This window comes from Hippoglossus hippoglossus, chromosome 6 (genome assembly GCF_009819705.1).
Source record: "Hippoglossus hippoglossus isolate fHipHip1 chromosome 6, fHipHip1.pri, whole genome shotgun sequence".
Classification (NCBI taxonomy): domain Eukaryota; kingdom Metazoa; phylum Chordata; class Actinopteri; order Pleuronectiformes; family Pleuronectidae; genus Hippoglossus; species Hippoglossus hippoglossus.
Genome location: NC_047156.1, coordinates 14,221,330 through 14,249,290, shown reverse-complemented (window position 1 = coordinate 14,249,290; position 27,961 = coordinate 14,221,330). Strand labels below are relative to the sequence as shown.

Genomic DNA, 27,961 nt, shown 5'->3' with positions numbered 1-27,961 from the left:
AGAGAGGCTTGGTTAGTTGGGGCCCCAGCGGTCCAGGACCCTGCCCATATGTGGCGATGTCATGAGGGCTTAGAGACAGACTGGGGCTACTCTGCCCTAATTGGCGGTGGAAGATTAGGTCTGCCTGTCTGACCCTTTGCTTGTACGGCTGACATCTGTTCAGCCGTACAAGATATGAGGCAGCATGACAACACAGTACTTTTCTTTCAATTTACAAATGATAAGAGCACCAGCCATTTCTAATAAAGTCATATAATATACAACTTAAAATGCATAAAACTGCAGATAAACTTATCTAGAGTAGCAGGGATTTGTATCATTAGTGTGTCATGGGATACATCACATGACATACACATGCATCTAGCTAAGTGTACAAGTGTTTTCATAACGTCCGGGAGTCAGCCTGCAGACAGAAACTCACTCGGATCCTGTCTAAGGACACAGCGCACCAGAATAATTAAATACAGTCATGCAGTGGGGTTGTGTTCCAGCTACAGTGGGTTCTTTGGACATATGCACCATCTGGTGGACAAAAGGAGAAGCCTCTCTGCCACATGATAACAGCCAATATACAAGGGTGCAGAATAGTGGAGGAGCCTGGCTTTCATGTGCTGCTGGCACAAAAGGGAATGACCTCAGGGCAGGAGTGGCAGGTTAGTGATCATGTCTGTCTGCTGGTCTGCAGTGATCATACCCCTGCCTTAATGACTAGGTTGGTGTTTATGGGCTGAGAATAGTACGTACTCAGACGAGCACAAGAGAGGAAGAGAAGGAGGAGGAAGACAGAGAGAGGAAGAAAAAGAGCATTTGCGCAAGTGTATCCGCATTTGAGGGTGAGAAAAAACACCGGGGGAGACACGGAGTTGGCCGGCTGCCCACGCAAATGACAAGTGAGTTCCACCCACTGAGTCAGATACAGAAGAGTGCCGTGACTGCTAACGCTGGTTGTCAAGGAGAAGCACTTTATTTGTCGATTAGAGGACCTGCATGTGAGGATTAAGCTGACCTCGAAAACAAGCCACGCATCTGGAGTAGCAACAGAACGGGCACAACAGGACAAAAACAAGAGTCACTCAACACAATGGAAAATCAACACTGACTGGCCACAACATAACAATCAAAATGGTCTGCACAGGAACTATATCACAGATTTCTGCGTGAGAAGAACAGACACACCCAGTTAGACAGGCTGAATTCAACCTCAGAGGGAGAAACGTAGATATGTAATAACATACAGGATTGAATTATTTTAACTCAGTATTTAGAAAGTCAGAAGAAGAAGAAGAAGAAGAAGAAGAAGAAGAAGAAGAAGAAGAAGAAGAAGAAGCAGCCTGCTGTCCTCTCCCCCTCCATGTCGGCCACTCCCTGGTCCCTGCTGCCAACCAGCCAGTTTTAATAATGGATCACAGGTAATTAGACTGCTGTCTCATACATTATTCACCTCTAGCAGGACAGGCGGACCACTCGCCCTCACTCCCACTATCCACGCACTTAAGTTAAAAGCAAAAACTGCCTAACTATTGCACATTACAGCAGGTGACTCTTTGGATTAAAAAGAAAACAAGAGGTCAACCAAAGGGTAACGTCACAGATTTACACCTGCAGACATCACCAGCTATTTTCTGTCAAAGAGAAAATTTCAGACTGCTGCTTTCAGACATGCACTGAGCTCCGGATATCCTACTGACTTTCTCAGGAGGGGCAGTATGTCATATGTCCGACTGAGAGCCTCTGGACTCTTTGCAAACTTTCTCCTCCTGGTTCCCAATGTGAAGTCTGCAGATAATCCGGGGGGGGGGGGGGGGGGCAATGTGAAAACACTGCAGGAGATTCCTCTGCAGGACTCACCGCAAGCGAGTGGATGTTTTTTAATACGCGACAGATGCAAAAATGAAAAAACAAAACAAATATCGCTGCATGAAAAAGAGTCAACAATCCATTTAAATTTTGTCCTACAATGGCCTAAGAGTGTTTTCTGTAACTGGGTTTCATAATGAGGTGCAGTTGCTTACCTTGCTCTCGCTGCTGGTCCCTCTGCTCCATGGACACCAGTGCGGAGAAGTGAGCCTGATCATAGGCCAGGACCAGAGGGGAGCAGTGACAGCGGCTTGGAGGCACCTCCAGGGGCAGATAGAGTCCCCCAAATGGGATGGGAGCAAAAGCTGGAGATTCAGTCACAACACCACATGCAGTGTCAGTTACCACAGCTCACCCTACTGTATTGTACAGGATCGTTAGACGATGCAGTCAGCCTACCTTCTCCTCCTGAGTCTCTGAGCATCGTATCAGCCACCACTACGATTGGCCTGCGTAACACGTGGGCCAGCACAAACACATGGAACTCCTCCAGACTCTCGTAGACGGGATCCTCAGAGTTATCCACACTGAGAAAATAAAAGGAACACATGAAACACTGTTGGATCATGGGACAGGTTCCTGACTATTGACTGGTAGAATAACATGTGCAGTCAAAATAATAAATTAATGTGCTAACCGTGCGCCGGTGTAATCTAATCTCATCCAACCGGCTCCTACTTTGTACCTCTTACAAACAGGACAACAATGCAAAACTAGAGTGACACTCAGTAGAGAGCATACCTCCGCCAAGGCCCAACAGTCCCCTCGTGAAAGCACGTTTAAATCAACAAGATAAAGACTTTTACATGGATCTGCACAAGATTGCACATACTCATAAATATAAGTCCCCGAAACATGTTTGTTTTTTTTTCATCAAGATCCATGAATTATTCTCTGAGAAATCAATGGAAATGTTGAAAATCTCAATTTTTTAATGTAAAAGAAAGTAAAAAAAGCGTCTCTGGACCGCCCCCTGATCCGGATCCGCACAAAATGGAATAGGTTCTTCCCTTTACCAATAACACATCCAGACAGACGAACAAACAAACGCAGACGAAGACATAACCTCCTTGGTGGAGGTAATAATCCATCTGTACATACATATATTGGAATAAAAGAGAGTGGGAGAGAGAAAGAAGGAGGGAGGGAGCGATGGAGAGAAACAGAGGCTCTCAGGCATGCAACCACCAGGGAACCGGAGGATGTGGAACAATTAAGTTGTCAGCCACACAAACAGCCACGCTGCCACATTTACTCTAATGAAGAGCCTCTTAATATGTGAATCCCACTCATCCCATTTAGTGGCTCATCTCACACTAGGACCATCAAACATCCCTGACCTGATTACTGTATTACAGTCAGACTCAATGAGAGGTTAGAACCACCAGACTAAATGAGTAAATTACGGTCATTAATGGGATATACTCAGCGATAGAGATCTTTAAAAGGGTTGTTCACCCAAAAATGAAAATTCACTCATTATCTACTCACCACTATGCCTATGGAGGGGAGGGTGACGTGTGTGATTGGGTGAACGATCCCTTTAAGCTGGACATCTAAATCTAAACAGAATTCTGTTGTTTTCAGATGTTACCATTGGCTTGTTTGTTATTAGGTTTGCACACTTCACATTCCCATCCATCCATCCATCCATTATCTATAGTGCTTATCCATTGAAGGTCAAGGGGAAGCTGGAGCCAATCCCAGCTGACATTGGGTGAGAGGCAGGCTAAAACCTGGACAGGCCGCCAGTGTCTCACATGGCCGACATTCACACATGCAGTCAATTTAGAGTCTCCAATTAACCTAACCCCAATCCGTATGACTTTGTAATGCGTGTGAGGGAGCCGGAGAAAACCCGCACAAGCCAGTTTGCATGTTCCACAAGCAGCAGTTCTTTCAGTCTGCAGATAGAGCATCATAGTCTCTCCCCCCCCCCCCCCCCCCCCCCTCCCCCCATCAAATGTGCTGCTACACCAAGCAACGATATGAAAACTTGTGTATGTTTGTTTCAGAGAATATGGAAACAGAGAAAACCACAAGGTTTCTGTGCGTAGGAGGAAGAAACCACAGTTAGTTTCCATGGTGCCTCTGTAGCCTGACATAAACCCACTCTTACGCTAGTTCTCATGGAGTGTGAGTGTGTGTGTGTGAGTGTGTGTGTGTGTGTGTGTGTGTGTGTGTGTGTGTGTGTGTGTGTGTGTGTGTGTGTGTGTGTGTGTGTGTGTGTGTGTGTGTGTGTGAGAGAGAATCACATCACCTGCAGCAGCTAAAAGTAACCCACTGCTCAGGGAGGCTGTTATGGAAGAAGTGATTAATGCTGAAGGCAGCCAGTAGATGGCACAGTCTCACTTGTGAGCTTCGGCTGATGTTATTAAATCAGAGAAGCAATTTGAAAGAGCAACAGTCCGAGTGGGACCAGTTTCCCCGACAAATCCATCTCAGGGAGAAGGTCACTTTTTGTTTTCAGTGTGGGCCTCCTGCAGAATTTCAACGCACAGCACATTAAAACAAGAGCTGTAATGTGTGACATGCGACGAGAAGCTGCACAACCTGTACAGCTGCTGTGGTTCACTGTGGTCTCCATCTTACACAGTGATTACAGAGCAAAAACTGCTGCATTCTGGTTAAAAAGTGTAACATGTGAGTCTTGGGAGAGTGTGTGTGTGTGTGTGTGTGTGTGTGTGTGTGTGTGTGTGTGTGTGTGTGTGTGTGTGTGTGTGTCCTTGCAGGCTTTTTCTTTTAAGGGATGTAGAAATTGTCTGTGAGTCAAACGGCTTACCCTCCACTGGTGTTGCCGTTTTTGCTGAGGTGAGTGCGAGGCTCGCTGGAGGCCAACTTCAGCAGCTCGTTCCACTCTCTCTCCCACTCCTCCTCAGTGTACACCAGCCCTGACTGCAGAAACACACACACAGAAATAGACATTCTCATGAACATGTGCTGGTGCTCACCCACACAATCCCTGTTATTAGTCATTTTTGACCAATTCCATGGTCAAATGACTAATGCAGAAATTGCAAAACTTTCCGTTCTGCAATTTCTGCCTGTTCTTCTTGCTCATGGAAGAGACTGACAGGATATATGGGTAATTAGATAAAAGGTGGATGACATGCAGCAAAGGTCCCTGCCCGGACTCAAAGTGGGACACTGCAGTTACATGGGTTGCATCTTAGATCAGCGGGCCACCAGGATGCCCCGGGCATTTTTAAAACATGAGCATCTGTACTACTTCTTTGCCTGAGCTATCTTTGGTGACACATTTTTTTTAATAGACTGGAAAATACTTTAATCCATGGACATGAAGAGAACGGAGAGGAAGTGCAGAGGATTTGACAGTATTAGAAGCACTGCTGTTAATCCACAATTGGTATCGTAGAAAGACAATTTTCCTCGCAGCAAAAATCCAAATGTGAGGCCCAGCAAGGAAGCTAAAATCAGTGCTATTAGCAGAGGTTACGAGTGGCTCATCCCTGGATGTATTAAAGTGTCATTAGTGAAAGAGGATGTGATGCTTTTAGAAGGTGCAGTGTGCCGGGATGGAGGCTCTCCCTGACCTCCTTGTTCTGTTGGGTCTGCTGCCACCTCCACCTCCTCTTCAGAGCATCCCTCTCCGCTCCGCTCTTCATCATGGTGTACAGGGACTTCCTCAGCATCAGGTCTCTGTCATGGAAGCCCCACATTCCTGATCAACACACACAACGGCGTTACTGCCAGTCAGGCTCAAGGACATAAAACAACACCACCATCGCATATAGATAAAACTAGAATTACCGCACTGCTTTGTATGCCTCCGCCAGCTAGTGCAGTTTCTGTGCACACATATTTCTACAATCTTTTTTTTCATATAAAAGGTCACTATAAACTCTACCTTTGACAACTGAAACACAGTAACATGAGGTCATTGTGACCTTGACCTTTGACCTCCAGTTAATCTCTGAGTTCAAGTGTAAGTTTGTACCAAATTTGAAGACATTTCCTCAAGCGGACCTTAACACATCATGTTCAAGAAAAACATAAACATTGCCGTGACCTTTTGACCTTTGACTACCAAAATCGAATTAGTTTTCTTGAGTACGAGTGAATATTTGTATCAAATTTGAGGAGATTCCGTTGAGGCATTCTTAAGATATCATGTTCCCGGGAATGGGCCACTGGCTGTCCCCGGCGCGGAGGCATAATAAAAGAGATGGAATTACGTTGATAGGTCGTTCCTAGATGACCTCAGCTGTCAAACTAAAAATGTCTTTTGTCACTCATCAGAGGGCCTCAGTCGTCTGAATGTCAGTGCTGATCACATTAGCTGTGATGCTTCTAACCCTCTGCTGCTGCAACAGTCTTCACACTGGGGAGTCAGCCATCTCCTCCAGCACAGACCTGCATATTCTGTCATGCCCTGAACCCTGCGGACGCTGCAGCCTTCATTTTCCCTGCAATGTATAGGTCAGTTATCTCCATCCCTTCTCCTGCTGCTTCCTTCATCTCTCTAACTTCTCCTGTCTCACTCCGTTCTCTGGATTCAGCAGCTCTGACGCCGCGTTGACACTCTCATTAGACACCCGTGACCCCGACTGGCACAGTTGTTCCACGCCAACCGTGACGTTTAAAAACCCCATGATAAGAGAATGAAGTTTTACATGTTTTTTAATCGTGTGTAAATTTTTCTTTTATCTCTTGTTATTTGGACTCGATCATATATATCATAGGGATCTGATCGCGGTCGTCAACTTCCTCTTGTTTCATCCCTGTCCTGTTCATCGGGGAAATCCGCAGGTTTAGACGAAGTTGGCGGCGAGAAGTTTTCGACAACAGAGAGCAGGCTTCAAATCGTTGTGACTGTCAAATCTGACTCTGATGCACAAAGCACATGAAGTGTAACTGGCTACTGTAAACATCAAGCTTACCTACCATAGCTTTATGTTTTTACCTGAAACAAAAATATGCAGAATCAACTTGCACTCTTAAGTCTGTTTCGTGGGGACTTTAAAGCTGTTTTCAAGAAATTATTATCAAACTATGGTTAAAGTGTGTATTGAATATACTGAAGTGTACATGAGTAGCTCACCTAAGGAGGCAGCGTGCAGGAGGCAGTTCCCGTCCCCTGTGGTGGCCAGAGGAAGCAGCTTCTTACAGCTGGTGCACATGGTGGACCACCAGTTCAGACGACCTGCACACACACATACAGTAAAATAATAAATACACAGAATCTGCACAAAACCCAGGAAAACACATTTGACGTTAGTCCATTTTCCATTGGATGTTCAAATGTATCTGTATAATGAAATATAATGTCTCAATATCAATGTGCCGTTGATCTCGAATCCAGCTGAACATCTCCCTGAAGAGAAGCATATGGTCGACAAGAAAGAGACCGCAACGCAAACTGAAACAAAAAAAACTTTACTAAAGAATTTTCCAGGGCCTATGACAGTTAACTATGAGCTCTTATATATACTACATGAACAGGAACCATAGGTTGGGGAAAAAAGGGAATGCAAATGAATGAAGAGAAAACCATGTCGATAATAATAGAAGGTCGAACAGCAGACTCAACTTAACACTTTTTTTAGCAATAAAAGTGTTAAATCCCTCAAAACGCGGTTTTACAGATTGGCTTTTACTTATGGTTCTTTTACCCATTTCTTTTGCCATTACTTTTAAATGATATTGTATGAATTTCCTTGTTGCCTTGGATGTTTTGCTCTCTCGTTTTTATTTGCCGTCTTTGTGAAGCACTTTGCAACGGCTGTTTTGAAAGGTGCCGTATAAATAAAGTTGTTATTGCTATTATTATTATTAATAAAATCACCTATAAGTGTTGACTGGGTTAAGATCTGGTGAGAGTGAAGGCCGCAGCATATGATTGACTTTATTTTCATACTCCTGAAACCATTCACTGACCCCCCCCTCGCTCCCTGTGTCCTTCTGCTTCTCTGCTCATCTTTCAGATTTTCCTTATATTTGACACCCATCTGTATCTGATCAGAACCGTCTTGTAGAGAGAGATTGCAGAATTGCTTCCTTCCTGATGATGGAACTGTGAACTCTTCTATCAATGAAATTCAACAAAAAAACGGTGTCACAGCTACTTAACAGAAGCCGTTTATTGTGCACGTGAACCTTAATATTCAAAAGTAACTTAACGTCTCTTAGTCGAGTACTGGAGCAGGTACAAGTGACGGCCCATTGAGTACAATTAGCCAAACAAGTATAATGAGCCTCCATGGCTGATCTTTGAAGGCAGTGATTAGCACAGGCAATATGCCTGCAGCCTCCATTCTGAATATTTTCCTCGTCGGCCTGAATTTCACAGTAAATCCAGTTTCTGCTCCATCACTGCCCCGAGGGAGAAACGACAGCTTCACGCCCCAGGTTGCTGCACGTCGCTTTACTGCAGACGGCCTCACTGCTCCGAGTCTGGGCTGATCTGAATCCATCATCAACGACAGTAAACACAGAAGAGGCTCTGAATGATTTACCCCTCGGTGTAGACAGGCCTCAAATTACACAGGGTTTGTCCCATCAGTTTGAACGTCATGATTTTAGTTTTTTACATTAGATACTGTACATTTTCTAAAAGGATGGACTGCTATCACATCCCAGTGCGTTTAATGATGTCACATCCTAGAATGACTATTACTTTTTACCATCCATGAAGTGAGGCTAATTCTTATTCACAGAGATATATATTTTATCGCCCTGGTCCTTCCCACAGTTTGTGATGCATTTCATTTTTGATTAGATTCATGACAGTGCTCAAACTTTTATGAGTGTAAATTCTGGATGCATCACAAGATCAGATACTGTCTCCTGGTTGGCTAATCAGTGTGGCTCCCATCTTTGGGAATCTGACAAACGCCATCACCCACAACACACCCACACTTTCAGTGCATCTCCATTGACCAACAAAAGCCATAAACGTCCACCTCCACCACAGGTTGTGTTTTCACCCCTGACAAAAACGACTGAATGGATTTCCATGAAACGCAATGATGCAATGATCTTGAAAAACGCATGCATGTTTAAGGAGCTGATATTGATGAGTGTTGTCAATTTGTCAATCAGTCAGTAATAAACACGGTTGTCACGGTTTCCTAGTTCAGTTTTGACCCAATATACTTCCCGTAGTTTTGCATATAGTTTTCCAGTGCAAAATCCAGTTTGGATCTAAATTCTTGTTTGTTGTAGCAATGATGCTGCAATTATACTCAGGTTTGACCATTTATCCTTTTAGTTATATACTATAACTAACTATAACATTTTCGATCCATCCATCATCCGACTGTTTGCTTGCTATGGTGCATGTACGTCAGGTTGGCAATCGCCATTTTGAGACACTATCAAAAATGTATCTAGAAGAATATTATGACATCCTTTTATGTTTTAATGGTTTATTGACTCGATATTATTTTTGTCGACAGCACTCGGATGTTGAACAGAATTAGGTGAGAAAGCCTTGACAGACTCTGTCGTCTCTGTGAGGGAAACAGTCGGCTGGAAGTTTGGAAACTTCACTTACTAGTTTCTCTTCATTATTTCAAAGCTTCAGCAGGGAGATGAATTCCTTTGGGATCCGGGATGTTTGAATTAGATGTTGTTGTGTTGCTGGTCTGATCTGCTCTGTCTCTTCTCTCAGTCTCATGCTCTACTTCTCTGTCTCCACTTTCACTGGCATTTCTGTTTGCTGCTGCTTTGTTGGCCTTCTGCCTCTCAGTGTAATCTGAATAAAGGCCACAGTGATGATTCTGTAACATGTCTTGTGTCAGTAGTAGGAGAGTACTACAAATGGATGTATTGTATTATATCCAGCAGTACTCACCAGCCTGCTCCAGAGCCATCATGGTGGACTGCTCTATCAGGTCTCTCTCTATGAAGCTCCTGAAGTCCTCACTGTACACGCTGAGGTCTGGTAGCTGGAATGTGTAGATGGGCATCTCGAGAGGGAACTGCTCGCTGGTGCACTCGCTAGCCACTTGCAGCCGCGCCAGGGAGACGATAGCAGAGCTGGCGTGGGAGATCCCGCGGGACAGACGCTTCTCTAAAGCGGAAAAGAGGGACGAATGGAACGGATGAGTGGGAAGCGTGTGGAGACAAAAGGGAACTTGTGATTGGTGGTGGGTAATCTCTGTTCCAGATGGTGGCCCTGCTACCTTGTGCATTGTCCTCCTGCTTCTGTGCACACGGCTTGTCGACCCTGCTGACATGGGTGGGCGTGTCACGTATCTCGGGCTGCTTGTAGTATCGGCCCTCATTGAAGACCTGTGGCAGGTTGGCAGTGTGGACCTGCCTGAGCTCCTCGTAATCATTTAGAGCAGCACTGAGGTCCCAGTTTTTACCTGTGGGACACGAACAAAGGTCAGGCTGATTGTTCGTAGACACAAGAAATAATGAGAAATAATGATATTCCGTCTGTTATGTTCCCACACAAAAAGTTGTTTTCATGATGCAACAAGACAGTGTTCACTACAGTTTAGTGTCAACATGATGATCTCACGGAGAAAACCTGAGAAAACATTTCTAGTAAACAGAAAGTATAGAGGGAAATAAGCCAGATTTCCTCCTAGCAATTCCTAAAAACAAAAACAATGCACTTGGTATTTGGTAACAAGATCTTTAGATTCCTGTCTTCCTCAATACTTTGATTAAATGCCTATAAATCTCTAGATCTCTTAACAGTCATTAAAAAAACGGTTACCCCCCACTATAACGGTACGTACAGTCTATATAGAACAATGCCATACTGTGCCTTTGTCTGTGTTAAACGTGCTGCATTGAAACGTGAATAACTAGGGGTTGGGGTCGGGTGGTGCCACAAAAAAATGAAGATAGTGAGGGGAGACAGATACTTCAAAAGAGTGACAACAATATCCTGATGTGCAGGAGGGACACGCACGCACGCACGCATGCACGCACGCAGAGACACAGTTGTCCTCTGGGTACTGTCTCTCTAACACAATCCCTTCCAGGTTTATGAGACAGAAGTCAAACGTCAGTCTTATTATATCTGAGCGTGCCTTCTCCTAATGCCACAGGACCTGTCTGCAAAACACTCTTTATAAATCCCACCTAAACGCCCTCGACTGCAAACATTAAGAACGCCGGGTCTCTGTCTGTCTGCGTGCAACCTGAGCATGTTTGTGTGTCAGGGTCCATTAATGGACTCCCTGTGTAAGAGACCTGGAGGAAGTTGTCCTCTCAACCCCACTCGGACTCCCAGACTTCTCGGCAGTCTGAACATGAAACACAGCTCCACTAATCACCATCTCTCATGCCAATCAATGCAAAACTGATTCCACTGTATGGATCTCAGCAGCTGTAGCCGCATGCATCCAGGAACACGACTTAAGGTCCAGCTACACAGCCACTCGGCACCTAATGCACGTTCTTTAAAACGCCTGTACATTAGGCTGCTACTACACTGTGGCAAGGAAAGCACAGTCCCTGCTCACTCGTTTGTAATTTGTAATGGGTGACGTCAGCACAGGGAACACTGATAAATTCATCTGCAGTATCAATATATATTAACCCTGTCTGTTAGAGACACTGTGCGTCTGTTTTATTCTAACAACATTCAGAATTAAACCTTTTTCAGAGGATTTACATATAGTAACAGTAGAAATAGATCTTTATGAACAAGTTTTACTGTAAAAATCTATTTTCTTCACGTAAACACAATTTAAAAAGTAATTTTCTCCATTCAGAGACAGCAGACATTTGTATTTGGCCCAGATGTTCCTGTTAACATTAACTATGGCTCTGCTCTATTCAAGAGTCCCAGTGTTAAGATAAATAAAATAAGGGGAAATTTACCATGGTACAGGAGCAAAAGGGAATAATGAAATACTCAGTAAGTAAAGGTAGTAAAAAGTTAAAAATATATATTGTATGTATATATGTACAATGTCAATTCAAACAAAATATAAACTTCATTATATTATATACAATTAAATTATATAAATTCTTTATTTACAACCCTCAGAAAATGTTCTAGTTTAACGTCTCGTGAATTTTAACACAAAGGTCAAGGTACATTCAGTGCTGCAGTACATAAACCAGCCTCTAGAGGGAAGCACCATATGTGACACTGTCATATTTTCACACTTCTCTGTTGCTCGTCTCTCTGTCTCCTCACTCACGTGCACACGCACACGCACGCACGCACACACACACACACACGCACGCAAAAACAAACACAAACACGCACACACACTCCTGCCTGACTTGGAGCAGAGGTTAACAGAGCTGCTGATTGATGCTCATCTGGAAAGCGATGCTAACAACAGATAAAAGCAGCAGGCGTTATTCTGAAATAGGGCATCCGGGCCCACTGTCTGTCTTGTCTTGAGTGCAGTGTCTTGTTTGGTGTCTGTCACATGAATGCCCCCGTGGCTCGATACCGAGGCAGAATCAGGGGGGAGGAAAAGAGGCTGAGTGGGAGGAAGAAGCAGACACCCAACCCTCTAATTCTTTTTTCAGACCAGACATCAGCTGCATTATGTACACACAGAGAAAAGAAAGTTTTCACATAGGTTGCTGCAAACATTCTACGAGGATTTCATCCACTAGTGGAAGTCTGATTAGCATGGTGCATGCTTTTATTTCCATAAAATCAGACCAAACTGTATCTGTGTTTGGACGTCTGCATTTCTTTACTGCACATTCTCCTGGTCAAAGTGCCAAAAAGGCACAAAAAACATCACTCTATATCATCGTCTCTATAGCGAAGTCAACCCAGCAGACCTGGCGTTCTGTTGCTGTGTGCACTTTTGCTCCCCTGTGTTTTTTTTCCACTGTATGTACGCCATATACAAGTGCCAGTAGCACTCTGCTCCTCAATGAGTTCCAATGAATGGGCACAAAGCTCTCCCTGGGGAGTGCACTCGTAAAACCGTCACACTGGCCTTTAAATCAGCGAGCTGGCCTACTGTTGCAGCCCCCACTCCTCTCCTTCCTGCCTTTGTTTCCTTTATTTTCCTCCACTCTCATTTCCTCTCCTCCTCTGTTCTTCCCTCTCCTCTGCTCAGCCATGTCACAACAGGGAGCAAATGATCAAAACAGTAATTCCCAAACATCTTTGTTGTCTTGTATTGAATAAAAGTTTCAGTTCTCTTGAAGAAGCAGGCCAGTGTCTCTCAGCGCTGCAGCGATCTCTTACCTTCCAGCAGGTCTCTTGCCAGACCCGGTTCTGCCCCCGTGGACCGAACAAAGTCTGACAGGACCGCGTCCATGTCCAGAGTCATGTGATCATGTGTGTGCGCTGCCCAAGGTGCAGCGGTGGCCTTGGTGGACGCCAGCCTTCACGTTCTCATCTGGAGAAAAAAAAACAATGATGAAACACAACAGGCCTTAAACTCACAATTCAACGTCTAAAAAGTCCCTTACCCCGGGAGAAAACTCACTCCACTGACTGTCTTACTGTATCCCCACCCTGCTTGTACTGATGTGCAATGCTTCACCGAGCTGATCATTCATAGCTCTGTGAATAGCGCTCCACTCCCCTGTGCTCCTCCCTGCTCTTGCTCACAGTCATAACAGAACATCAGGCGCTACAGATGTAATATCAACAACACAGCCAGTAGTCGTAACCAGGACACACCTGCCTATCTCTAAAGAGTTTGGCCCACCGCCCGCCGTCATAACAACGCTGACCCTCTTCCTGCGACTGGGTGTCAACCAGAGGTCTCTGGGTATGATCCAGCATCTTTAACCACAGCGACACTCTTTGCGGAGCTGGCCGATTCAGTGTGATGGTATTTTGTTTGTTTACATCATGGCTATCTAACACCAGGGGCCCTAATTAATCAACAAGCATCGCCCTGTTAGGTCAACAGCACTTCCAAGACGCACATGCGTTCACTCCCTCGGCCCCGGGAATGAACGAGTCCACGCATAGCTTTCATTCCAGCAACAGAGGTCGCAGCGTTGTCCATGAAGAAACAAACACCCACAGGTTTACAGCTCTGACACCAGGCTTCTGTGTGCGGACCAGAAGTTTGTAGATTTGACCCGAGCATGCTGGAGACCTACAGATCCTCCGCCCACGTCTCTGAGCAGCCAACAGGAGATAGCCGCCCCCCGCCCGCTCGCAGTGTGCGACATGACACGACTGCCCAGGTTTTGGCTCAGCGCTGTGAAGTGACAGATGCTCTGAAAATAGAGCCTGACAGGAAACAAATGCCGTTGTTTCCTGCTTGTGACGAGGAGGAACACAGTGGATTACTGTAACAGGAGGATATCATGTCATATTTTCCTCTAACCATGGTTGAACAATCTCAGATATCAATCAATCAATCAATCAATCACAGTTTGTCTCATAGGGCTTTAACAGGGTGTGACATCCTCTGCCCTTAACCCTCAACAAGAGTAAGGAAAAACTAAAAGATATGAAAAGTATCAGAGAAAAAAAAGAGACCCAGCAATTTCAGTCTTTATCATATGCATTATTAATGCGCCAAAGCACACTTAAGCAGTAGTTTAGCTGACCTACTTACTGTCAGCCATTTGTATTGTGTTGCATGTGCTTTACAGTACTGAGAGAATCATTGCAACCACAAGGAACACAAGGAGGTCAGATGAAGCAGATACAACCAAACCTTATACGAGATCATGAGATCATATATAGGAAGTTATCAGATTAAAGGGGAACCACAGTGGAACTCTTGCTTCTGACTCGTCTCTCTATTTGGATATCGACACTTTTAGTATCATAAAGAGAACGGAATCTCAAAATCCCTGTCTGTCTGTCTGGCTCCAGAACCGTTCATCTTATCGTCCTCACACCCGTGCATGTGTATTGTTCAGGGCCCAAGAAAGTGCAGTGTACATTTGGTGTGATTTGGACACTTGATACAGTCAATATGGATAAAATGAAACAGGGTGTCCACCACTCTGTAGCAGGGACTTCTGGGACTCATCAGCGTATATGTGACCTTGTTGATCACCACAACAGTGCATTCACGACAACGGCTACACAACGGATTCTGTAGTTCGGGGTTCTGTGTAGTGAGTCGAGCTTCCCTGAACTTTGAATAAACAGGCCAACAGCTCTTTGTGCAGCAGTGGCAGCTTCAGAGTCCTGCAGACTGAGTCCAGCAGCCGATCTTTGTTCGCCACGACTAAATTATACTGCAAGTCACTTTTATAATTTCAGAACGAAAGCTGCAACGAGCATCACCACAAGGCAAACAAACAGGAAGGTGGCTCTGTGAGGTATTAGCCTTCTATCAGCACCCAAGAGACAACATGTGCATAGGGTTAGGGTTCGATTTTTACACCCTCTAAGGATGGACACTCAACTCCATCCCTAATACAGAATAATAGGCTGCAAGTGAGAATCACAATATTGCTTTGCAGGGCAAAAAGCTTTGAGTCCAGTGGTGTGGAGCAAGTAAGAGAAATAGCTGAATATTAGAAGCCGAGACCTCATATTTTCCGTCATGAGCAGCCTTGTTCAGATCGCCGTCCCTGTGGGAGGTAATTCTGACTTGGAAACACACTAATGCATGTTTTTCTATCTGACAGAAAACCACGTGGGCCAGAGGAACCTGAAACTGTCCGGCTTCCTGTTATTCATAATCACAATTAGCACATTTGTCACATGCACGTATCAGTCGATCCAGTTAACTGGAAAACAAACTTCTTATAAGCACAAGGCTGACGCATTAAAGTGATTCCACTGATGCCAACAGTTCTATTCAAAGTTTTGGACTCACGTACCTCACATATGAAGGAGGCCCTCAGCCCCAAACAGCATTAATATCAATAATCAATAATAATAGGATATTGTATATGGCATTTCTCTGCAATAACAAATATGATATATGTATGATACTTTAAGTACATTTTGCTGATAATACTTGTGCTTTTCTTCTTTTCCTCTGCTATATTTTTTATCTAATACTTATAATAGAGTCATTTTACACTGTTGTATTGCTTCTTTTATTGATGCAGAACATCTGAATACTGACAGGAGGGTGTTACAGGGTTGAGCTGAAATAAACTACAGTGCCCATGAGCATGGTAAAGGAAGATGTTACCCAGTGTGCCGGTGTTGCTGATTTATGTGTTTTTAATAGTGTTTTTTTGGGGGCGACAATGGAGGTTGGGTTGTAAATCAGGCTCAGACTACACAAGCAATGCTCGACAACAGGATTCATTCATTGTTTGTTCTGAACACTTGAGAATACCTCCAGCCTGAAAATGGGAAAATGTGCAGCAGATGGTTGCGATTGAACCTTTTTCTGTGTCAAACCTACTTTCTGTATTTTCGCTGAGTGTGTTTGAGGAGCCATCTGATAGCCACAGGACTGTCAGGACCAGACACAGCTCTAGTCCATGGCTTCAGAGGCAACAGTGCAGAGGAAGACCCTGGGGAAGCAGAGGACCCTGAAACACAGAGAGAAGCACAGAAAGTCATCATCCTGAAACAGAAGGTTACGGCCCTTTGTTCTGATTGGGCGATTCAGTTTAAAGCTGCTGTAAAAAACCCAACTGTACACGTACGTGCGTCTGCATCAGTGTTCATACGCTAATCCAAAATGCCATTTCTTTCATTATGTGTCACTTCGAGGCCAGTTTGTCAGCTGACATTTCATTATTATGTGACTGACTGAAGATCATAGATTAATTTCCTAAGTCTACACCTTTTTTAATAAAAGGTGGCATTGTGATGTGTGTAACGACACCTGTCAGCTGGTGTATGGTCACAGTGAAGCTGCATCATTTCTTCTTAGATAAATCTCACGATAATTCCACAAAAGTCGGTCTGTCTGTCTGTATGTGGAACGCACATCTCATCGACTTCACAATTGGCTTGTGTTTTCTTAGTGGCCCGAGGAAGTGCAGTGTAAAATTTGCGATATGTTCAACAATAATAAAAATGGAATATACATTTATACATTGCTCTGTAGCAACCAGTGGGGGCGGGGCCAGAGTGCTAACAGTCAGTCTGTGGACTGAGTTGAATAATCTTCTATGTCCTCTGATAAACTACAGCAGTAGTTACGGCTACGGGGTCAAACTGCAGGTCAAAATTGCCACCAAATCATTTTGATAATTTTATTTTCTTTCACCATATCGGACTGACCCAGACATACACAGGAGGTGCTGAACTCATTTACAACAGTAACATTCAGAGTTCTTCAAAGTTAAAAGCATAACGTTCGTTTTGTTGCTGCAGTGCTTTATATCAAGCGGAATTACAGCTTTAAAAAGCTGTGAACTTGGGTCTGGAGATTGTGTTAATTGTTTAACAAACCTCTGAAATAGCCGACATTCAATGTATGAAAAATAACACAGGTTGGGTAAATCATTCAAACTTATATATAAGCCACACATGTGAACAGTAACAAAGTCAATTCAGTTCCATTTATTAAAAAAACATTGACTATAAAATCTTCATCGCAGATAAACCTGGTAGGATGATGCTGCACACAACGTCCAGCTCAGGAACAATAAAAAGTGACAGTATATTGTTGAACTGTTCGAGGAGGACTCACTAATGACAATAATTCTGAAGTAGCTCCAGAGCAATAACACAGGTCAAGCAAACAGCCAAAGAATAAACAAGCAGGTTTAGAACGGGCACTGCACTAGTTTCTAAAACTAAAACAACCTAGAGTTTATGTAGTATCATCATTTTAAAGAACTGCCTTCTTCCCCGAGACCCTGCCTACACTTACATTTTCATGTTCTCACACTAAAGACGCAGGTGTGAATGTGACACCACCACCGACATGGTAAAAAAAAAAGTGCAGCGCTAGCCTCACGATCTGTGCTTTTACGTAATGAAACACTAACATGCTGATGCGGGGGGAAGGCAAAGAAGGTCACCGGTGGGTTGTTGTGTTCCAGGATGATCCTGCATGACGCAGCAGGCACAGATGTGATTATGTATGTATGTGTGAGAGCAGCCACAACGAAAGTTCTGTGGATATTCTGCCGTCCTCCGCTGGATCGCACCGCACTTTCAGCAGAAGACTGGCAAGTGCTGAGCAGTAGGAGTCAAACCCCCCCTAAGTGGGGCTGAAGTATCCCTCAGTCATGCATAATTCACATGGAGCGTTAAAAGGTTCATTTACGGTATGTGTCCTCTGTTTATATGTACATTATCTCTTACAGCAACTTGGTTCCCATCACTGTGGGTTTTTGAAAATTTGTGGATATACCCATAATTATGTGTTTGTTGCTGTAGTTTAGCCTGAAGAACAACTGTGGAACAATAAACAACTGATAACGATATATATATATACAGTTAAACCATAAATCACAAAAAATAAACAGAAAACAATAATACAAGCAAAAATATAGAACTTGAAAAAAGAAAATAAACATGAATGATTATTTCACGTAAAAAGTAAACATAACTGCAATTTTGTTTTGCATTGTAAACCTCTTGAATTGATCATCGCAAATGTCTGAATAAATAATCATAATAATAATAATAAAGTTTGTTATGGACAAACACAATGTCCAACAGCCAACATCAATTTGTCTGTGAAAGGCTCAAATCTTCCAACTTTCATCAGCCTACCAATAAGCAGGTTGTACTTAAGTTGCTTAACTAAGTGAGATTACATGTGGGGAAAAATGATCAAGCAGAAGTAACAAAGTTTGTCCACCCTTGTCTCTTATAATATTGTAATTACAGGTCTCAGGTGCAGACATATCAGCAACACAACAGAGTAAAGTTCTCTAATGTCCTTATGAGCAAACAGACACACACACACACACACACACACTACATTGTTTATCTCTTCTGACCCACTGACCCGTGAGCGCTCTGCCCGCAGCCCCTACATATTTATGACAACACATAGACCTTGAAAATCACAAAGTAGTTTCTCTATTGTCCAGCTCACCTTCTGTTATCTCAAAACTGCGCTGGTTCAAAACACTGCATGATGAAATCCCAGAGTCTTAGATTGTATGTTAATTTAATAATAATAATTTTACCGTCAGATGCAGCCTTTAGGATCAGATTTCATGTCAATAAAATACCTGCTTAATATCTGTCAACTCAAATACATGTTGGTTTTCATAGACAGTCGACACAACCTGGATGCGAGGAGAAGGAATCAAATGGCACCATAGTGCACATACCCCCAGCAAGGCCACATCGAATTACACAGACGTATAGAGATCAGAACCATAAATGTGATTTCATGAACTATTCTCTGGGAAATCAGTAAAAATGACGATAAAACCTTTGTCTGGATCGACGTCAAATTTAATGGGTTCTTCCTTTGCCAATGTCCCTCCCTCACCAAGTTTCAAAGCGTAATCCTGCTATAAGCCAGACAAACAGACAATCAGAAATGAAAACATCATTTCCTCTGCCTGAGGGATGGGGAGGTGCTGGGTCTAACCCACTGAGTGGTGAAATACAGATGATTTATTTATTGACCAATAGAAAGTCACATTAAATATGCAGTTAGTTAGTTAAACATTCAACATCTCATCCTCTATGTAAACTTTATATCACAGGACAATAAACTGACCTTAGTGAATTCTTCAGATGAGGCTTTATAGATGTTTAAATCTAATTTACCTTTTAATTTAAAATACAGTATCTCTTCTGAACCTGTGGAACAATTAATAAAGCTTAAAAATACAGCAGCTCAACACAAACTATAATTAAATGCAAAATCACCCTACACTATGCACAGTAATACTTCACAGCAGCTCCCCACCCACTACTCTTATTTTCCCCGAAACATAGTTAGAAGTGTCACTACTTTAAACAGCAAGTTGTAAACCAGTTGGCTGATTAAAAAGTGTGACCCTATAAAACTCGGTGAGGGATTCCACTCCGTGAACACTTCAGAGTGCCACGCATACAAACACAGGAAGGATGATGCACAGTTTCTTCCTCACAGACAGAAGCTTATTCGTCATTTAATACAGAATCTCTGCTCCACGCAAATGTGCCACAGGCTGTGTTTCCATGATGTGAATGTATGTATGTAGCAGTCGGACCGTAATAGGATGAGTTATAGCAGAGATAATTGTCTCCATAGTGAGCGGTGATCGCCCACATGTGAGGCCGCTATACACAGCGAGCAGGTGGGAGGTGAATATACTGTACTAACACTTACACTCTACTCTTTGCACTGCAGCTCCCCCAGAACCAGAGAATGGTCAGGAAGTAAATCCTATACAGCATCATATACATCTGGAGTTATAAGCTTTCAATACCTGGTACTATTTAGGCTTTTAGTGAAAACAATAAAACTGATACAGTTTGGGAAAGCCCTTTATACAGACATTGATAGGTATCATTTTCTAAGGCTAATCAATTTCCTTCCATAAACCTGCTCTGTCTGCTTCTATTCATGATTTTCCTCCATTTCACAGACCCCTTTCAACAATGTGAAGATGAGAGGAGGGCATAAGTATATACTGTGCTGGGGTGGAACAAAAAACAACCTGAACACATCAATATTGTACAACTTAATACACTATTCCTTTTTTATAATTAAATTCACAGCTAAACTTATCAGGTGACACCTTAAGTTAGTTTAAAATAAAGTCCCACTCAAAATTGTAACTGCAGAGATCGAGTCGTATAACAGTAAACCAGTTTCACTGATGAAAGAAATGCCCAATAATCCAAATATATTTGGTCAATATTAACTCAGTTGTGATGGGGAGTCAATATCTTACACCCCTCACTCTAAAAGGTAAAAACTGGAGCCTGACAAATTTATCAGTTCATTGTTACAGTAATATCGATATCTGCGTTTATGTTTGTCAATTTGTGATTATATGAAAACTTTTATTTTACAGAATAAATAATGCAGAAAACATGTGCATTTATGTTATGATCATAATAATTATACAATCACGTTCTATATATTTGTTTTTATGTTTTTTGCCTAATATATTGCTATTCAAACCCCAGTATTAGTATCAGCCCCCAAATCCCCAATCCACATCGGTTGAGTAAAAAGACTGTAACTGAAGTATTAAAGATGATGATGGAGGTAAAGGAGACAGTCTCATACTGAATACAAAGTAAATCCTGTCACGATGAAGGTGTCTGATCACGCCGCTCCCCTGCTGCAAGACCATCTTGACTTGACACAGTGTAAAATTGATTAGTCTGATGATGGTGGATGAATTCTAACTTTTTATAAAGACTGGATGTCACACTGTGACGAGCGGCTGCTGAATCTGCCAGTGGCAGAACATCTGGTGTCAGCCTCACCCACCTCCTGCCAGGAGGAGAGGAGTGGATGGGAGGTAAGGAGAGGAGAGGAGGAGAGGAGAGGAGGAGAGGAGGCCAGGCTTTATGTTTGATGGGCCAATTTGATTTGGCCAATTTGTTGTTCATGAACACATCCATCTGCTTATCTTCATAGTATCTAATCGTTATTTGTATGATGAAAACATAACTCACTTGTTTGTTCTCATTAAAGGGATAGTTCACTAAAAAATGAAAGGTTAAAGCATGGTGTAAATTACATTGTTTCGAGTCGAATTTGAATGTTGGTGCTTATGGACAGGAGCAGTATGGAGGCATTTTATGTTTTTTGGGGCCACATCTGCCAAATTACCAATACTGATATATCAGCCAATACAGATATTTGAAAAATGGGTCATGACTATTTCACAATTTAACCATAAACCTCATTAAAAATAACTAAAGATAGAAAGAAAACACACACACGTCTAGAACAGCACTCAGTACAGTCCCTTTATGAAACCACTAAATTCATGAGCATATATTTTCTGCATGCTTATTCTGTAAAATAAAACTTTTCATATTGGTGCACGTCAGCAAACATTAATGCAGATCCTGTTATCTGTGGCTCAGATCAGCTGATAAATTGTTCAGGCTCGACTAAATATTTGAATAAGATAGCTAATCTCATTAAATGATTCAATGCATCCTGCTTTTTGAGGACTAACTCTCTTCACAGCTCCAGTATAGCAGGTGGCAATAATCCAAAGTGCCAACAGGACGTCTGCGACCTGAAACCTGAGCCCGGTTTACAAAATAGTGGCAAAAGACATGTTCTGCAAGGGATGCAGGCTTGTGGTTAAACACAAATGAAGTTCCTGAAACCTCAAAGAGTCCCCTTCCTGCGCTGGACAGAATATTTTGGATTCTTTAACCCGAACAAGGAATAAAATCTCAACACTCCATCGGGTCAAATGTGGCTTCACTGCCAGTGTGTGAGCTGAGCTGCAGTTAGAGGGGCCAAGCACCATCAGGCTGAAACTGCTTGGTTCAACATCCTGTGTGACATGTGTGAGAACATAAACATGCGTGTGTGTGTGTGTGTGTGTAAAAATCTCTCCACCCCATTCAGTGTGCCCTTGATGTGTTTACCAATATCACAGCTAACAGAGCAAGTGCTTCTACCAAGGACTGCCAAAACACTGAAGACAGCTAATAAAAGATGTGATTCATTCTTATCCAGAACTTATTCACATGCCTGTGTACAGCAAAATGTCAACCCACTCTCTCAGTTACGGCCAGAGGGGAAGAAAACGGCCTGTTTTTTTCCTACAACAATAGAAGCAGCTTTGCTAATTTAATGGAAACACTAAAACCACACAACAGTTTCTGAACGGCATTGATGCACAGCTATTATCAACCTACTAATTCCACAAACATCTGTCTGTCTGTCTTTCCCACAGATCTCGCAAACCGTTTAAATTGCCTGAGGAAGTTCAGTGTCAAATTTGGTTCGATTTGAACATGAGATAATACAAATTTGAATAAACAAGCGGCCGGCGCTCTGTAGCAGTCAGAGGGGTGGGGAGCGGGGTAGTGTGTCAGTCTGTGGACCGAGTTGAACATGTCTTCTTCAATGTCCGGAAATAAACAACTAGCTGGTTTGCAACTGGCAGCCAGTGGCCATTAATATCTGTCCCGCCAGATCATTTCAATAATTTGAATTCTTATACCCACCATATCGGACTGACACAGACATTCATGGGAGTCGCTGGTGCTGATCTCCGTCATGTCAACCAAAATTCATAAAATCACTTCCTCCTCGTTGCAATTCATTTTCAAAGTGAAAGCGCAACATTTGTTTGGTTGCAGCTGTGCTCGATACCGAGTGGAGTAAGAGAGCTTTTATTAAAGAGTTCTGAACTTGGGTCTGAAGATTGTGTCAATTGTTTAACAGACTCTGAAATAGCTTATATGCAAACCACACATGTGAACAGTAATAAAGCAGATTCAATTTCATTTGATGAAGAACATTGACCAGGAGGGATGATCACATGAAAAGTTTTCTAACTTCACTCTGCACCATGGACTGTTTATAAAAAGCTCTGCACACAAACAATAAAAAAGTGAAAATTCTGAAGTAGCTCCGAAGCAATAACGCAGGACAAGAAAACAGCCCATTCCAAACAGGCATGTTTGCAACAACCACTGCACTAGTTGATGTAGTTCAATGAATAAAGGCAGAAACAATGGAAAACACTATTAAATAATATATTAGACTTTTAGGGTAATTGCACGTTATAAAAGAAATGAGCACAATTCCAGACAAACAGATATTTCATTTCCACCTTGTATCAGTAGTGAATAATCAACACAATCCATTAGCATGCTTCATCACACAGCACACTTAAGTGGCATGGGATATTCATGTAATGGGATATCATAATGTCTCAGCAAACTACACACTAAGCACTTCCACTATTTCAAAGTCCCTGCTTGAGAGCACAAGATTCAATCAGAGAATTTCAATGGAGAGTTGACGTACCACTTGCTATTCAGCCTTCATATCAGTCAGTCAGCCTCAATCCCTGTCCTTCCTCCTCCTCCTCCTGCAGCCACAACGGTAAGCTTGTATTTATGGTGATTGTGTACGTGCATCACTAGTTACATGTGGCAGCCAACGTTTGCACACAGATGCTAGACAATATGATCGGCAGCGACGTGTTTCAATCAGTGCCTGGGGCAACATGTTCATGCTAGGGCTCCTCAGGCTCATCAAGTTTAGCCATGTGGATTTTTGAGAGCTCCATCTCCGTCTGTCCGTCTGTCCGTCTGTCTCCAATAACCATCTGGGAGTGTAGAGACTCCCTCCGTTATGCTCTACTCACCAGTGAGACGTTCCCTGACTTCAGCGCCCACAGAAAGGTATTTACTTGGCGTGAGAAATCAAACGCAGGGTCCCACTTTCTTCCAGAGACAAGGAAATGGAGAGATCGACCGAGAGAAAGCCAAGAAGGTGGAAGGAGTGACTAGGTTGCATGTCACTGATACACTAACCACTCCTGGTTAACGCACGAGAGCCAGTGTAATACTCAGAAGTCTTGACCTCTAGACAGCATTTGTAATAAAGCTGTGCACAAACACTCACATACTTTTTCTTTGAGTCTCTTATCCTCCTCTAAACTTAAAAGAAGTCCAGCTTCTGTGCAGCAGCCTTCCACATGCTGTGGGAAAGATGCTGCTGGAGGCATTAATGTCACTTTACATCTCATTGCTGCACTGCACACTGCCAGCACAGCAGTGAACGGAGTGGAGGGTTGTTGTCAATTTGCTCTAAATGCATCATCACATTAATATTTGAGGTAAACTTTGATAAACGCTGCGGTGGACAGCACAAGCAGCCTGTGTATATACCTGAGGGACACTGGTATTTCAAGAAAACTTTCCATTTTAGTTTAAGGAGACATATATAGGTTCATTATTTTAATTTGAAAATGTTCCGAAAACAATCACTAACCTCATACAGGCAATTGCAGCAGCTCCTCTTTTCAGACTCTGTCTGAAATGGTTCGGTTGTGTCTCTTTAAGCCCCCCCCCCCCACCCCGATAATGCACATTCTCCTATGATTGGCCAGCTGGCCCACTCTGTTGTGATTGGCCAACTGCGTCAGCCTCTATCTTACTTCACCTGGCTTTATCCGGAGGCGTGTCAGACTAGCTGCTAGGCGTGCATTATGCAAATGTGTGGAAGTATGGTCCAGACTACTGACAAGGGGTTTGGGGAGCTTCAGGAACAGTGTTTTGTGTGGGAGAGATGAGCTCCCTTTACCACAGACTTTGGGCTGTTAATCTTTGCAGACTTAATGACACACTAGAGGAATAAGAAAAGCCACAAAAAAAAACATAATATGTCTCTATTAAAAAAGTGAAAAAGCCCAGCCTATAAACCACATGAATCAGACAGAATGTTAATTTACCATCAGAGCCATAACTTTTACTGCTTTACCTGTGGTTTCAATTATTTACAGACACAGTAATTATTTAGAAATGACAGGAAAGTTATCCCCCCTAAAAAATGTGTTCAGTGTTTTCACAACAAGTAATAAATCATTTTAGCAAAGTAACGGTTTCTGTCTGATCTGGCAGTCGAGTCAAACCTCTGGTTCCAACAGATCCACAGACACGGCTCAGCTGTGTATGCAGCATGCACCCAAACAAAGAGCGGGTTGCTGAAGGGCACAGAAGAAGATCATAACCTCTTAAAATGTCAATCCCTCCAGCCCCCTACCACAGCGGCCAATGCCCCTTTTCCCGACTGGGCCCTTTCGACAGAGTGCCACGAGCTGTCAGCTGTGACCACAGACTGAGGCCTTACCAAAGCAGAGTGTTCCTGACTTTCTGTTGGTTTGAAGCTGATGCTATAGAGAGAGAAAACTGTGGATACATCCTTTGCAGCCATAGGTGTATTAAAGACGAGCGTAAGAACAGAAGAGACATAGAGAACTGCTTGTTTTCTGAATCTGAATGTTCTGATCCCACGTGAGATTAACACACCAACTAGCTGAAGCCAGCTGGTGTTTCCTATGTGAGTTTGTGCTGAGGGAGGGTGTCCTCTCAAGTGACGAACACACAGTCTTTCGCCTGCATCCACTAATCTCACCACCTCCGAGGCCTACGTGTGTCGAGTCAACAAACCTTAATAGGTAAACAAATCTATTATATTAACCATGTATCACCAGGCAGCCAGTGTGAGTTAGACTATACCTAATAAAAAGATCCCTAATGCTTCAGGAAACTCACACTTTGCTGTGGTTATCTAACAAAGATTTTGTGGCTTCGACTACACTGTTTGGGATATACACAAAACGATTACTGCGTGTATCAGAAGAGAAACTGCGTGTAACTGATGTCATGTTTCACTTGTTTGAGATTACCACTTAACTGAAATGTATGCATGCCACTTTAACAGTGTAGTTCTGGTGTGGTACTGAAGCTTCATTTTCAATAACGCTGTAAAGGTCTATATCCTTGCACATTAAAGGATGTAACTGACGATAACGTTTTTGTCCACCTCTTCACTGTCTTCGTAGTTTTAAAATACGAAACCCAACCAGATGTCTGCCGCCGCAGCTCCGGGCGTGTTTTATGTCCCTTGCGAGGCCAGATCTCATTGTGCAAGAAGGCCGACCACGAAAGACCAACAGTTAAAGAGTGCCGATCTGATACCAGTGCAGTAAAAGCTTCATGAATCCACAGGTAAAGGCCATAGACTGTGAAAGGTATACGATGAAAGACTGATCTCAGGATTTTATGAAACGATGCAGAATCATTTAAATCAAGATCCCAGCCTGATAGCACAGAGGTTATAATGTCTACTCTCAGAGATGAAACACACAGACACACACACAGGACCACATCTGGGTGAGCTTAGCAGCTAAGCAGTACTTGTGCTCTTGTCAACCTGATTATTTCATTTTGCTACCCAGAAAAACGACAGGACAATAGCATTTAGAGTAAAGCAGGATTCTCCCAGTCGCAGCTTTGAACAAGCATCCGAAATGTAAAGAAATAATTGTATTAAGCTGAAACTGTGCTTTAATCACAGAACAGCCAGAATGTATTTAAACAGTTTTAATGCTTGTTATATCTCACACTACCTGAATTGTCCAGCATGGCACCACTGCTGGATTGATTCTGTGCGTGGGTGCTTGCATGTTTGTGTGTGTGTACATTCAAGTAGGTGGAGAAAGCAATATTATGGAGTTTCTCTCCTATTGTTATTCAACAGCCTGGTTTTTCATTTTGAGAGCATCATTTCTTCATTTCACGCTCACATTTTGCAGCGCCTTCCCTCAAAACGCTGCCCTCTCTTCTAACCAGCAGCCGCTCGCGTGCAAATTTGCTCTGCTCCTGCACAACATTGTTTTTCTGCACTCACATATCCAGCTGTTTGAACAAATGTCCTGCGATTCAGTTTGAGTCCTTATCCCCCATTCTCAGGCTGCTTCCATGCACTTGAGCAACTCCTGTCAATCAACAGAATGGCAGGTATGACACTGACCAATTAAATCCTTTTTGGTGGTCAGTGGTCAGCCTCACTGTGACATCATGACAGCGTTTCCCACAGAATTTATTCAATCTATAGTGGTAACAGGGGTGCACATGCACGAAGGTCACTTTCACGTGCTACAGATTCCGAATGACAGCTCCACAAACGTAAGAGTGAAAGATAAGTTCTCGGATGATAAAAAAGAACTGCATTGCATTCCACAACTGCAGCTGCAACTATGAGGTCTGACTGCGTGGACAATAAAAATGTTATGGACCATAGCGTGAGCATGCAGTAGCTCGTGGAAAAACGACAGCGTGTGTGAGCATAAGGCAAATAGCGGTGCACACAAGTTTTAGACCTCTAATGTTATGATGAGAAGTGCAAAAAAAATGTTGGTTTATTATGAAACTGAGGTTGGACAAATAAGAATATGACAGGCCGCCACAGTATAGATAATTAATGGGAAACACTGCATAATGTTCTGCGAAAACAATCCTCATGTTGCTGGTGATGGAGCTGCAATACCCTCCCACACACCTGCCCACTACTTTGCTAATGTAAAAAAACACAAATAAATCAATACAAATATTATTCTATTTACAGTTAGGGCAAGCTGTATATTTTTATACATTTTGTACACACTACACCTATTTTATTGTCTCCCAACTGCATCTGTCACATGACGATTTCATGATCGAGTGCTCAACATGTGAATGTTTACTACGGTTGCTCCTGTTCCTGAGGTGCAATGCCATTGAAAAATGGCCTCAAGAGTGTTTTCTCAGAGCATAATGAATGCATAAAGAACCCAATGAAGCTGACCTCTGACCTTTGACCCCTAAATTACAATCAGTTCCTCCTTGAGTCCAAAT

The 27,961-nt window shown here is 43.0% G+C and overlaps 1 protein-coding gene across 3 annotated transcripts in view; it reads right to left on the bottom strand.

Moving 5' to 3' along the window:
• otud7a (OTU deubiquitinase 7A) overlaps positions 1–27,961 on the bottom strand; it is a 43,442-nt gene that overhangs the window by 7,891 nt on the left and 7,590 nt on the right. For all 3 annotated transcript variants that reach the window (XM_034587459.1, XM_034587460.1, XM_034587461.1), the window contains exons 2-10: positions 16,110–16,239; positions 13,010–13,163; positions 10,005–10,190; positions 9,674–9,892; positions 6,920–7,021; positions 5,412–5,539; positions 4,640–4,752; positions 2,257–2,384; positions 2,013–2,162 (exon numbers count right to left, since the gene is read on the bottom strand). In XM_034587459.1, coding sequence (XP_034443350.1) covers positions 2,013–2,162; positions 2,257–2,384; positions 4,640–4,752; positions 5,412–5,539; positions 6,920–7,021; positions 9,674–9,892; positions 10,005–10,190; positions 13,010–13,094 — 1,111 coding nt within the window. In that variant the 5' untranslated portion in view covers positions 13,095–13,163; positions 16,110–16,239. The remainder of the gene's footprint in view (positions 1–2,012; positions 2,163–2,256; positions 2,385–4,639; positions 4,753–5,411; positions 5,540–6,919; positions 7,022–9,673; positions 9,893–10,004; positions 10,191–13,009; positions 13,164–16,109; positions 16,240–27,961) is intronic.